This window comes from Canis lupus, chromosome 14 (assembly GCF_011100685.1).
Source record: "Canis lupus familiaris isolate Mischka breed German Shepherd chromosome 14, alternate assembly UU_Cfam_GSD_1.0, whole genome shotgun sequence".
Lineage (NCBI taxonomy): Eukaryota > Metazoa > Chordata > Mammalia > Carnivora > Canidae > Canis > Canis lupus.
This window is the reverse complement of record NC_049235.1, coordinates 33,973,367-33,986,341: the sequence shown is the minus strand read 5'-3', so window position 1 is coordinate 33,986,341 and position 12,975 is coordinate 33,973,367. Positions and strand designations below refer to the sequence as shown.

Sequence of the window (12,975 nt, the reverse complement as noted above, 5' to 3'; positions counted from 1 at the left end):
TATTTGTAAAGAAAAATAAAACTCCACAGTTCAAAAACAAGTAATCCAATTAAAAAATGGGCAGAAGACATGAACACGTTTCCCCAAAGAAGACATATAGTTGACTAATAGACACATGACAAGATGTTCAACATCACTCATTAGGAAGATGCAAATCAAAAGTACAATGAAATATCACCCCACACCTGTCAAAATGGCTAAAATTAACAACACAGGAAACAACAGGTGTTGATGAGGATGTGGAGGAAGGGGAAACCTCTTGCATTGTTGGTAGGAATGCCAACTGGTGCAGTCACTCTGGAAAACAATATGGCATTCCCTCAAAGAGTTAAAAATAGAGCTACCCTATAATCCAGCAATTGTACTAGTAGGTATTTACCCAAAGGATACAAAATACTGATTTCAGGGGCACATGTACCCCAGTGTTTAAAGCAGCACTTATCAACAATAGCCAGACAATAGAAAGAGTCCAAATGTCCATCGATAGATGAATGGATAAAGAAAAAGTGGTATATATATATATATATATATACATATATATATACACACATATATATATACACACACATATATACACAATGGAATATACATATATATAATAGAGTATTACTTAGCCAATAGAAAAGAATGAAATTTTGCCATTTGCAATGACATGGAGCTAAAGAATATTATGCTAAATGTAATAAGTCAGAGAAAGATAAACACCATATGATTTCATTTATATATGGAATTTAAGAAACAAAACAAATGAGCAAAGGGAAGCAGAAAGAGGGAGAAACAAACTAAGAAACAGATTCTTAACCATAGAGACTGGCAAACTGATGGTTACAGAGGGGAGGTGACTTGGGGGTTGGGTGAAATAGGTGATAAGGATTAAAGAGGGCAATTGTTGTGGATGGGCACCAAGTGTTGTATAGGAAGTATTGAAGCACTGTATTGTACACCTAAAACTAATTACACAATATGGTAACTAACTGGAATTTAAATAAAGCCTAAAAAAATAAAAATAAAAAATAGGTGTGAAGCCTGCATATTTCCAGCTGCAAGATTGGGGTCTTCTCCTTTGTTTTAGCTATTAATTTGCTTGGCTCTGCTGGAATTGCAAACTCTGTATCTTGCATGGCATCTCTGGTCTCAGTTGCAGAAACATTGTTCCTGGTTACCAAATATCTGCCACTATCATGCTCAAAATTCATTGGTATAGACCCAAGTTTCCTTCTGGCTTATTTTAATTCTGCTTGAAGAATATTTCTTTTAATATTTCCTATCGTGAAGATCTTATGTCTTTACTAAATAAATTTACTAAGTAAATTCTCTCAGCATTTGGTCTGAAAGAATCTGTTTCCCTTTCATTTTTTAAGGCATTTTTCTATGTATATAATTCTAGGTTAATTTCTTTGTTTTTAAATTTCAGTACTTTAAAATGTCATTCATTTGTCTTCTGGACTGAATAATTTTAGATGAGAAATCTGGAATCCCTCCTTCTTTTCTTCTGTACATAATGTGTTATTTTTCCTCTGCCTGCTTTTAATTTTAATCCTTATCATTGGTTTCCAGCAATTTGATTGTGATATACCTTGTTGTGTTTATCTTACTTGCAGTTTATTGAGATTCTTGGATATGTGGGTTTGCAGTTTTCACCTCATTTGGGGAATAATAGGCCATGATTACTTCAAGTATTTTCACCTGTGTCTTCTAGAATTTGTATTATATCTATGCCTCACTTCTTAAATTGTCCTACAGGTCATTGACTCTCTCTCTCTCTCTCTCTTTCAGTCTTGTTTTTCTCTCTGATTTAATGTGTATTGTAGGTTTTTCATTTTCTTATGTTTGGTTTTTTTGTTTTGTTTTGTTTTGTTTTTTGCTGTAATTCTAATTTCTATTGTTGTTATCTTAATGTTCACTGGTCTTTTATTCTTTAGTGTCTAATCTGCTATTATTTTCAAATGTTCTGTTTTTGATTTCAGGTATACAATTTTTCACCTATAGAAATTGTACTTTGTTGTATATCTTCAATTTATATAGTATCACATTAATGTTTTCCACTTCATCTTGGAATATATTTCTAATATATATAATAGAGATTTTAATGTGTTTTCTAATTCTATCATCTTTGATATCTCAGTTATGGACCACATTTTCCAGCTTTTTTCATATTTCAGATAATTAGATAGTGCATACTGTGACTTTTAACCATTGAGTGATGGTTTGTAATTTTCTTTAAAATGTGTTAGATTTTGTTAAGTTACTGACAGAGCACACTGATACTTTAGAGGCCTGTTTTGAAGTATTTTCAGGTCAGATATAGAGTCGCCTATAATCCTGGAATAAGTTTAGTCCTACTATCTGTGTGTGCCCAATTTGAATTTTCACTGAAGGCTGAGTGTTCACCAAAGACTCTTGTTGGCTGCTATGAACCTTAACATTCCATGACATCTTGTAAGCTTCAGATTTTAGTTCTCTAGTCATTCTGTTTCTAGTGTTATGGAGTTGCACCCCATGGATGTGTGGCTAAGAATCTAACAGCAGAATCAAGGAATCCTTATGAAGACCTCTTTCTCCATGAAACACCCTCCCCTCTAGCACTTCATCTGGCAAATGTTGGCTACCTGAGTATCCAGAAACTCTGCTAGTTGTCCCAGAAATTCAATAAGACCACAATGCTCTGCTTGGTACTACTTTTCTTGTAAAAAAAAAAAAATCAGGACAGAAAACCTTGCTTTATTTCTCCTCTCCTGGAGATTACAGTGCTGCACTGCCTATCATTCAGTATCTGAACATTTTATTTGAATACACTATATACAGTAGGAAAGTAAGTCCAGTCCCATTTACTTCATAATAGCCAGAAGTAGAAATACCCACACCTTCTTAAAAGTAGAAATCACTATAAAATATGTCATTTGTGGAATTTTTTCATGTTTGAAGTTGTTGGTAATCAAAGGATATTTCAGCCATAAATGGAAAATTATAATAAATACAGAACTAAGTACTATAGTCTCTAATTTTCATAAGCACTGGCAAAACTATCATATAATGACTTCTAAGATCTACTATCACTAGAATACAAAATAAAAACAAAAGACAAATTCAGTTTTAATTATCTTTGCTTCTTGATATTTAAATTAAAAAAATCTTCAAATATTGTTTTCTTTTTCCCCTTTCTTATCAGAATCACTTCATCAAATCCTGAGTCTTTAGGGACAATCTTTTCTAACCACATTGACAAGAGCATTAAGATATAAAATAGACTTGTAACGCTTAAAAAAAACTGCTAAATGGTTTGTAATGATTTTGTGATTTTTCTTTTCCTTAATCTTTATACTACATTAGTGATTCAGTCCAGTGCTTAGGGTCACCATACAAATTTAGTTTACAAAAGCTTAAACATTTTAAATCAGATCCCCAAATTAATCATTTAAAATTTTTGACCTTTTCATTTGCCTGTATTAGTGATTGAATTGCTCATTTCATCAACTTACTTCATTATATTAAGACAGGTGGTACTTGTTTACCAACGCTTGGCTTTTCTTTTATCCATATATTAAAATTTCTTTAAGTCTTACTTGGGAAGATGAAGGCCTGAGTTTCTCAGAACTCTTAAATACTTATTGGCAGAACTAAGTTCCTTAAACAGAGCAGTTGTGAAGGACTTTTTCTGATTAGCTAATGAGTTTAACTAGAATTATTTTAAAGTTATCTACATGTTCATATTCACTGTACCATATACAAGCCAGCAGGTGGCAAACCTGAGATTTTTTTATACTATGGCCGTTATTGAAGATGTACAAGTATTAAGCCATGTATCACTGGATCTCATGAATAGTTCTTTTAGGGTAACATGACATGAGAAAAATTAAGCCCTCTAAATGTAGAGCCATTGGTATTTGGATAGCAATGTACTTTTTTATGCATGTATTTATTTAGTTTTAATTTGACTTGCTGCTTTATCCTATAATTCTTTCTCTGACAAATAGTTTTGAGAAATATAGAATGCCAATTTGAGTCCATTTTTGTTATGATTTCCATGACTATAATTAATTTTAGTGGCCCTTTTGTTTACTTTGGGGGGAACTCTATATAACTTAAAGGGACATGTAAAATCTACTTTGTTCCCAGAACTAGTAATATTCTTTTGAAAGTTCTAATAACATCGATCCTCATGTTTTGAAACACAAAATCCTGTGTTTATTGATCCTGTGAATAATTATTGTTTTTATTTTATTCCTATAAATGTTTCTGTTTAAGTGTGGCTCACTGGTAGTCATTGATAAGTGAAGATGGATATAATTTTTTTATGTACTTTTGATTTTCAAAAGATTTGGGTTTTGCACCACTGACCCAGGATCACTCAAGACTGGTTGTATTCAGGCGTATGATTAGGCTTTGGGGTATTTAAGTAAACATATTTTTAGTCATCACATTTAGAGTGTTCAAACATAATATATGATTTACTCATTTCTTTCTCTCCTTGAAATCCGTCTATTATTAATACTACCTGTGCATCCTCTATAAGATTAATTTCCCTTCCTATAAGTTACACACCTTCCAAAAGTCTGCATTAGCCAATCTATTTTAAGAATTACTGTAGCTTGTTATTCTCTTTCAAATGGGGAAGAATAAAAAAAAAAAAAAAGGAAAAGCAATGACTGTAGACAAACCAAAGTTAGGCAACCTAGATACTTCATTATTTGTACATATTAATCAGATCATTTAGATGACTTCTACAAGATCTAAATAAAATAAACTGTGCTTCATTAAAACCAAAAAAAATATTTGAAGGATTCTAACAATTGGCTGTTTAGCAGAATGAATTTCAAGATGTGGAAAATGAATTCACCAATTAGTCAACATAAATGTTTGAGTTGTTCTCCAAATATCACAATAACTGAGGACTCTCTAAGGCTTAATAAGTTAAAATTCTTCCTTCCTGCTTTTATATTTTCGAAGGAAGATGTCTCAAGTTTTTGAAAATGTAGAGTATAAATATATCATAAAGTAAGTAAATTATAGTGTAAAATTGAATTTAAACTATTAAAACAAGCCCTGAACCAAATTTAAGAAAACTGAAATTGGCACTTATGCTATAGATTGTATATCACTCAGGTTTAAAGATCTCAGCATTGGGACTTTTAAAAAAAAGAAATTTCTAATCAGAGATGCCTGCATTGCACTAGTCTGCATGTATTCAGAGGTCAAGATATCCTGGTTTTGTATAATATGTCCTAACTCAATCTTTCTTTCTTCTATTTTCCTTCAATCTAACTCCAACTGTGAAACCCAGTTTTTGAGAAAGATGGCTCCCATCCCAAAACACCTTCTCGTCTCCCTGCTTCCTGAGTCTCCTTGAGGAACTACCTTATACTTTTTTCACAAGGTAAAATCAGGGACAAAAAAGGGTCCAGACACAGCAATTCTTAGACTTCTATAGCCTCACGTGCATCAGATTACAACGCGAAAACACCAAGCTAGGGTTGGCTCCTGCGCTAATCATTCTGATGACTGTCAGTTGTTCAATGAGCCAGATTTTTGTTTTTAATAAACCCTTTCCAATAAAACACTTAAATGTACACATCTCTTGAATTTGAGTGAAAACACACGGTCCCAGTCATGCTCAGTCTGGGGATGCATCCCAAACATACAGCATTGCTACTGGGTAAGACCAAGGGTCTGCTGGCAGGAACCTCTGCCAATATCCCCACAGAAGAGTGTCCGGCCAATTGCATCTCCACACCAGTCCACTGCCTACACACAAGGGACAGGTCGTGACAATGGAGAGTTGACACTCCTTATGAGCAGGCTTGAGTCTAGCTCTTTAGGGGAGAGAAAGTTCCTGGGTGAGAATCCTTAGCAGAGTCCCAATGAATTTGGAGTCCGGCCTTTCTCCATCCCTTTTCTGCTCTTTCTGCCTCTCTTTGCCCACTGCGCCCCGACCTTACCCCCATGGACACGCAGAAGAAAGTTTTACACAGAATGAGCCCCACGTTGACGCAGGCATCCTTCCCCTTCCATCTGGCTAACAGCCCAGAAGGGAACAGGGTAGGGGGAGATGCGGAGGCAGGGATGGTTCGGATCCCTGTGGTCAGGGTCCCCAGGCGAGGCCCCATCAGGAGTCAGCCAGGAGTATTGGTTCTAGACCCACGAATGTATCAGGCTTTTCCTTCCTCCATCAACCTCTCAAACCCCAGTGAGGTCACTGAAATGAAAGAGAATCAGACCAAGAGAGAGAGGATGGGGGGGGGGGGGGAGGAAGAGGACGACGACGAGGGAGAAGAAACCCAGACGGGAAAAGGCCATCAGACAAGGTCGCTTTTGCTGGCGACACAGCAACTGAGAGGAGCGTGGTACTGAATATATCCGCCCGCTCAGCCTGGGACTCGCAGAAGCACTTGGTGTTACCACGAAAACAAAGGAGAGGAGACGAGAGCAGAGAGAGAGAGAGAGAAGCTCTGAGCAGTTCCGCTTTGGTTCTCCGGGAAGCAAGGGCCATCTCCTCCGCAAGGAACCAAAGGGGAGCCTGGGGGTCTAGGAGGTTAGAAGCGAGCGGGTTTCTGGCGGAGACTTGGGACGCGGCAGGACTCTGGACAGCGCCTCGCGAGCGGGGCTCCGCGCTCCCGGCTCCAGGTTTCTGGCTCCTTCTTGAAAGCCCCTCTCCCCGGACTCGGACCACCGAACCCAGGAAAATCCTACGATTCCTGTCGGAACGTGCCAGGGGGTGGAGCGACTCTTTTTTTTTTTTTTTTCTTTTTTTTTTTGCCTCTCACCCGGTCAGGGAAGAGGGTCTCCGATTCTGCAAATCTAACCCTTGCGGATAATGCTTCACTGGTGAAGAAAGAAAAGTTTTGGGGTCGGGTAGGGGGCGGAAGGGGAAGGAGGATAGTGGAAGAAAGAAGGTGGATGGTTGGTTTCCCCTCTGTGATCTGGAAGGAATGATGACCGAGGAAGGATGTGCACCAGCGGCCAGATTATTGGGAGCCTCTTGGTGCTCTCTGTGCTGGAGATAGGGCTGGGGGTGTCCAGCGTGGCCGTGGGGGCGGTCAGCTTCAGCCTGGCCCTCCGAGAGCACAAGCCGCAGCTCGGAGACTCGTCCCCGGTATGGAGCGGGGTGTGTGTACGTTGAGCCATTTCACTCTCTCTTTACCTCTTTACGGTGATGGTCAGTGTGCGTGCGTTAGTCACTCCTTCCCTGGGGATGAAAACCATAAATCTCCTCTGGCTTGCATGTAGTTTCTTGTTGGCAGACTATGCCTTTTTATGTTGTCCCTTTATTTACTAATTGGTCCCCCCCCCCTTACCTCGGCTTAAGACCAAATTAAATGGCTTTGTTTAAAGTTGGGGGTGGGGGAGGGGAGTTTCCAATGTCTGAAGCTGCATAAGGCTGCCTAGTGGTGCTGATTAGGGAGTCACACCTGTCAAGGGCAGACTCACTTAGCCTGTTTCTTTTTACAACGAAAATCAAAATGAAAGTGTTACATCATTTTCTTGTATCAGGAACAAGCAAGGGTAGATTTATGCATTTATTTCTGGGCAACAGTGCCCAAGGTACACTAAAGGCAACACTGATACAACAAAAAGAAATGTGTGAGTGTAAAAGGAGTATTTTACCCCAGAAAACATTGCTCTTATTCTTTCTTTGCTAGCTTTCTGATACTTCACATCTAAAGACTCTATTGTAAGTTGTAAGTTAAACAATAAACAGTATGATATGTAACAACATTCTAATTGGAGAATAACTCATCTTAAAGAGTACCTAACAGCTCAGAGAAAATGTCATAATTTCCTCTATGTCAGTTGTGATGTCAGACCCAATGACCTTCTTGTTTACTTTGGGTGAATCTCCAAGGAAGCCTCAGAAACCCATTCCTTCCACCAATGATCAATAAAATAGCAGGACTATTCCTACCTACTGGGGGCCTAATTGTGAAAATAATCTTTCCTTCTTCTATAAGTTGTATAGCTGCTATGTCCTTCTTGGTTTCTAGCTTGATTTCAGTTTCCAAGATAATTTAATAGGATGCTATTCTGTCACTGATGATCAATAGGTGTAATTAACAATCATGGTTTGGTTATTTGTGCTTTAAGTCACTGAGGAAAAAAAATGACTATGAGTTCAAGAAAAATCACTTTGAAGTAATTCATTTTTGAGGAAAGTTCTAGCATCTTAAAAACTGGTACAATTGTGCTTTGGAAATATAGTTTTTGTATTTTAATTTTTCAAAATAAGGCAAGTGTTTTTAAATTGCAGAAGTTAAAAAGAAAAGTAAAAATGGTACTCGATTTTAACGCTGAATTTTTCCTAAGAATCCTTGTTCTAAATTCAGTAAGTTACTATCAACTTGCAAATTTTTTCTTTATTACATAATTTTTGTCAATATGCATTTTAAATTTAAGTATGAAAGGCTAAAAGGCAAACCTTAAAATTAATCATTTTACATCTTATATGTCATAGTATTTTGTGAGTTGTAGTTCTTATTTAAACAGAAATAATCAGACTTTAAAACTTCTATCAAACAACTGTCAAAATGAAATATAATACCAACATTTAAAACAAAGGGGAAAATATGACCTTTTGATGGATTATGAAGGAGAAGCCTCAAATACTCTTTAAATCACTTCCCCTCTTAAATGTGAAAAATTGGGTGAATAAACATAGGTTGTCTCTAAATAGTATTAAAGTATCCATTTTATCTTCAAGAACTTAAAAAGATGGTTACATTTGCTTGGCATGATGTAAGAAAAGTAATTAAATTATTTTTTTTTATTTTCCCAGACTATTTACCATTATCTAAATGAGTCAACATGTTTATTTGTACAAAAAAATGAAAATTTTGTAGCAGCTCAGTAAAAAGCAAATAAAAGAATATATAATCATTATCACAAAGAATTAGTTCCGTTTTCAACTGGTTCTTTAGAGTAGCCAAAATTCACCGAGGATCCTTGAACAATAGTTTTGAATTCTGTTGTCTGATTCAATAAACATTTTTAAAAGCGAATGTAATTGAATGAATGGATTTGAAACTAGGATGCCCAAATGGGTCACTTTTTTGCTGGCTTTTATAAACTCAAGTTAGAAAATCAAATTTGTGAAGAGATACTCAGTTTTGTTCATTATTTATTAAATTATAGACTTGCCAAATTGATTTTTTAAATTGTTTTTCAGAAGTCATTTGTGATATACTCTGAATTATCTCTTATATTGGTTAATGCTGAATTCATTTAACCTATATTAACAGAAGGCTTACCATATGCATTTTACTATTTAATGCAAAGACAATTAAGATGAATCAGAATACCTAGTAGAGAAAACAAGAGGAGTATATCACTAACTTTATCAGAGGTGAGAAATTAAAGTTTGACCTTAGAGTGATACAGAGGCAGAAAAAGGGGAGGAAAATTTGGGTGGTCAATGAAATATCCATGGGAGAACAGTTGTTTTATCTTGATCTTGACAGTTTGCTGGGACTTGTAATTTATGTATCACAGTACTAAGTAATGCATCACAGAGTGAAATCTGAAGTCTACCTGGGTGCAGATCCCAGATCTGTCATTAACCATCTGGACAATTCCAAAGTTTCTCATATTCTGTAAAATAGGGTTGTTAAAAGGCACAAATGAAATAATGTTCTTAGTAAATGCATGGTGTATACTAAGCCCTGATTAAATGCAAGCTGCTAATACTGGGTGCACATAATGGCAGTGAAGGGCATGAGAAATGAGAGCCTTTTAGGTAGCATAGATGAAGTCACAAACTGGGATGATGTGGGTTATGTTCCAGGAGGAACAGGATCTTCTATTTTTCTGGGGCTTATGTGTGAGGGGAAGATAAGGATGGAAAGAGTGGTTGGGACCAGATCACAAGAGGCTGTGTGCTAGTCAAAGGCAATAGATTTATTTCCTCATATTTTAATTTTTTTAAAGATGTATTTATTTATTTATTTATTTATTTATTTATTTATTTATAATAGACAGAGAGAGAGAGAGAGAGAGAGAGAGAGGCAGAGACACAGGCAGAGGGAGAAGCAGCCTCCATGCACCGGGAGCCTGATGTGGGACTCGATCCCGGGTCTCCAGGATAACGCCCTGGGCCAAAGGCAGGCACCAAACCGCTGAGCCACCCAGGGATCCCCACCCCCATATTTTTAATAATAATAATGACATCAATTCCTACTTCCCAAAGAGAGTCAAGGAGATGCAGAGGAAAACTAGATAAAAAATATTAATCTCTTTGGTATTTTATGAATTTAAAAATCTGTATTATTTATGGACACTAGATGGGATTTTTATAATAATTAACCTGTCACGATAACCAGTCTATAATCAGAGTGTGTTTGGATTGGTGCCATGAAGGTTTTTTTCAATACATTATTGTCATTATTACAAGATCTTTGAATTAAATTTTAGAAGTCAAATAAAACCATACTATTAAGGATTACTTTTTTTTATGGATTCTGACATCATAAGCTTTTTATCTAGGTCGAGTGCACTAAGAATTCAGGCAACTATTTTGATCTTTGAACCCTAATATACAAAGTTTTTAAAATGTGACTTAAAATAGTAAAATAAAATAAAGGGCTTAAAAATCCACGGGCCAGATGCTTATATTTTTAGTCACTATTTCATAATCAGGCAAGAGTGCTTCCTGTGATCAGTTTAAAGGTGTGGGCAATTAGCAAGAAAAAAATATTTCACTATAATTTCATAGAGAAAGAAAGCTATAAAAACCTTACAGGATTTTTGTTTCTTGTTGTCCATTTGTTATAGCTGATGTAGTCACCTGTTGAAAGCATAATAAAAGACATTACTGCTAGATAGCAATGAAACAACCATTGAGTAATCTGCTTTGGAAAAGACAGTCTTTTGAAATATAACTGATGTGAAAGATTTATTGACAGAGTTAAATAGACAGGGCTCTGTTTCAAGTTGCTGTATGATAGTCACTTTTCTCAGTCTCCAGTGCATCATCAATAATGGAAATGGACTGTAGTTAGTACTACATAGATTCATGGTTTCAAGAAAACTTTATTTTGTTGCCTAGATTGGCACTTGGAAATGTAGAGATTCAAATGGTTGTGTACAGAACATCTGGTGCTAAGTTGTATTTGATATATATCATGCTAAATTTCATCCATCTATATCTGATAATTATTTTATAAATTAAATGTATTAAGAGGAACTTTTCTAAGCCTTGTTTACACCACATGCAAACACAGTCTTCTTGAATATTCAAAAAATTTTATCTAAATCATATGAAGTTTGAATGATTTTTATTGGTTATCTTTATGGACAATACTTGATTTGTATATTATGACTTTCTCCACTTACTAAATCTGATTCTTGAGGTGAGTGAAATTTATAGCATAATCAAGGCTACCTGTTATGGGAACTCTTGATTCACCATGGCAACAACTTAGCCAATTATAAGTTTGTGCTGAAATTCACCTACTATACATTCTGATCCATAATGTAGCAATATAGGTGCTATATATAAATGAGAGCTACCTCAAAGTATTATTTTTAATAATTAAATCTAGTCCAATTCACTAATGCTAAAAAAAATAAAATGAGGTGAAAGAAACTTCTCAAATATTTGAAGTTACTTCAAATGTATAGAATTTGAGGCTAGTGTATCTCTAATCAGATACGTCACTTTTCTCCAGATTCAAAATATATAACATAAGGGGATTTGTATTTCTTAGCATGAGATGAAAGCATTGTCCCATCCTCATAAAAATTACAAATATACATTATAGCCAATTTTAGAATTAATTTTAATCTTGTAAGTAATTCATGCATAAATTCTTATTTCAAAGGGTTAAAAAAAAGAATCAAAACTGAAGTTCTCTACCACTTCATTAAAATTAGCCACCATTATAAATTTAGTATGTAATCTCATAGATATTTCTGCTATATAAATAGTATTGTTTGAACATATAGATCAATTTTAAGTTTTTTGATATAATAAAGCCCATTAGTGGACTCTGTAAACCTCAGTTAAAGAATATCATCCTAATCTGATTCATACTGTTGTTCTTAAGTGCCACTTTTATCTACTGGGGTTGGGACAATTAAATCAGTTAGACAAGACAAACTACTAGGAAGTGTAGTTATTAATCAGGGAACCATATTGTGTGCCAAGGAAACATAAATAAAATGTCTATTTCTAGTATTGATTGGTAATGGTATGATAGAAGAAAAATGATGACTTTTGCCATTACCTAATGAGATATTTTGTTTTAGTCTATATTTCATTCACATATAAGTGACATGTGTTTGAATTCCCATTTAGAGCCTGTAACAAATTCTGTCTCAGGATTTTGACCCTTATCCAAGGATATAACTGATCTTGAAGACTTTAGAATAGAAATATTAGAGAATAATTAATAATTGCATTGGTCACCTATTTGTTGGCAATTTGGTTGATACAAACATGAGTAAAATCATTCTTTTATTTAGATGATTTTGCCTAAAGCATTCAAATTAGCTTTCAGTATTGACATGATTATTAGCCAGATCATCCAATATATACTTCAGATATGGTCAAGAAATTTAACTTTTTGTATAGTCACTTAGCCTCAGATAATATTTAATTCTACTGGTAGTTGGGAGGCACAGGCCAGCCATTCAAACTGAAATACTTGCCTTTAAACTTCTATAAAAACTAGAATAGATTTTGGTCACGGTGTGTGTAAACACCCACGAAGGGGGGAAACCCCAACAATTTTATGTCCAAATGATATTGGGTCATTTACTTGTGAAGCAAACAAAATTTCATTTTACTACTGTACTGTATGTATCTATATATAATCTTATTCATTCAAAAAGCATATCTATATATAAATAACTAAGCTGAAAGTCTTAAAATATATTTTACTTCACTGTCTTAGTAAAATTACTGTGGTCACTCTACAGATAGATGTTTATTTCAATATGCCAAGTGGACAGTTCCAAAATAAATGGATGGTGATATATAAAGACTCT

General features: G+C 35.2%; 1 protein-coding gene across 4 annotated transcripts in view; it reads left to right on the top strand.

The window, feature by feature from the left end:
- The first annotated feature begins 6,245 nt into the window (after positions 1-6,245).
- The window catches only part of TMEM196 (transmembrane protein 196), a 51,654-nt gene continuing 44,924 nt past the window's right edge, over positions 6,246-12,975 (top strand). For 2 of the 4 annotated variants that reach the window (XM_038557060.1, XM_038557058.1), the window contains exon 1: positions 6,246-7,090. In XM_038557060.1, the coding sequence (XP_038412988.1) occupies positions 6,944-7,090 (147 nt within the window). In that variant the 5' untranslated portion in view covers positions 6,246-6,943. Of the gene's footprint in view, positions 7,109-12,975 lie in introns of all 4 variants that reach the window. The other 2 variants (XM_038557059.1, XM_038557057.1) reach the window with 1 other exon arrangement.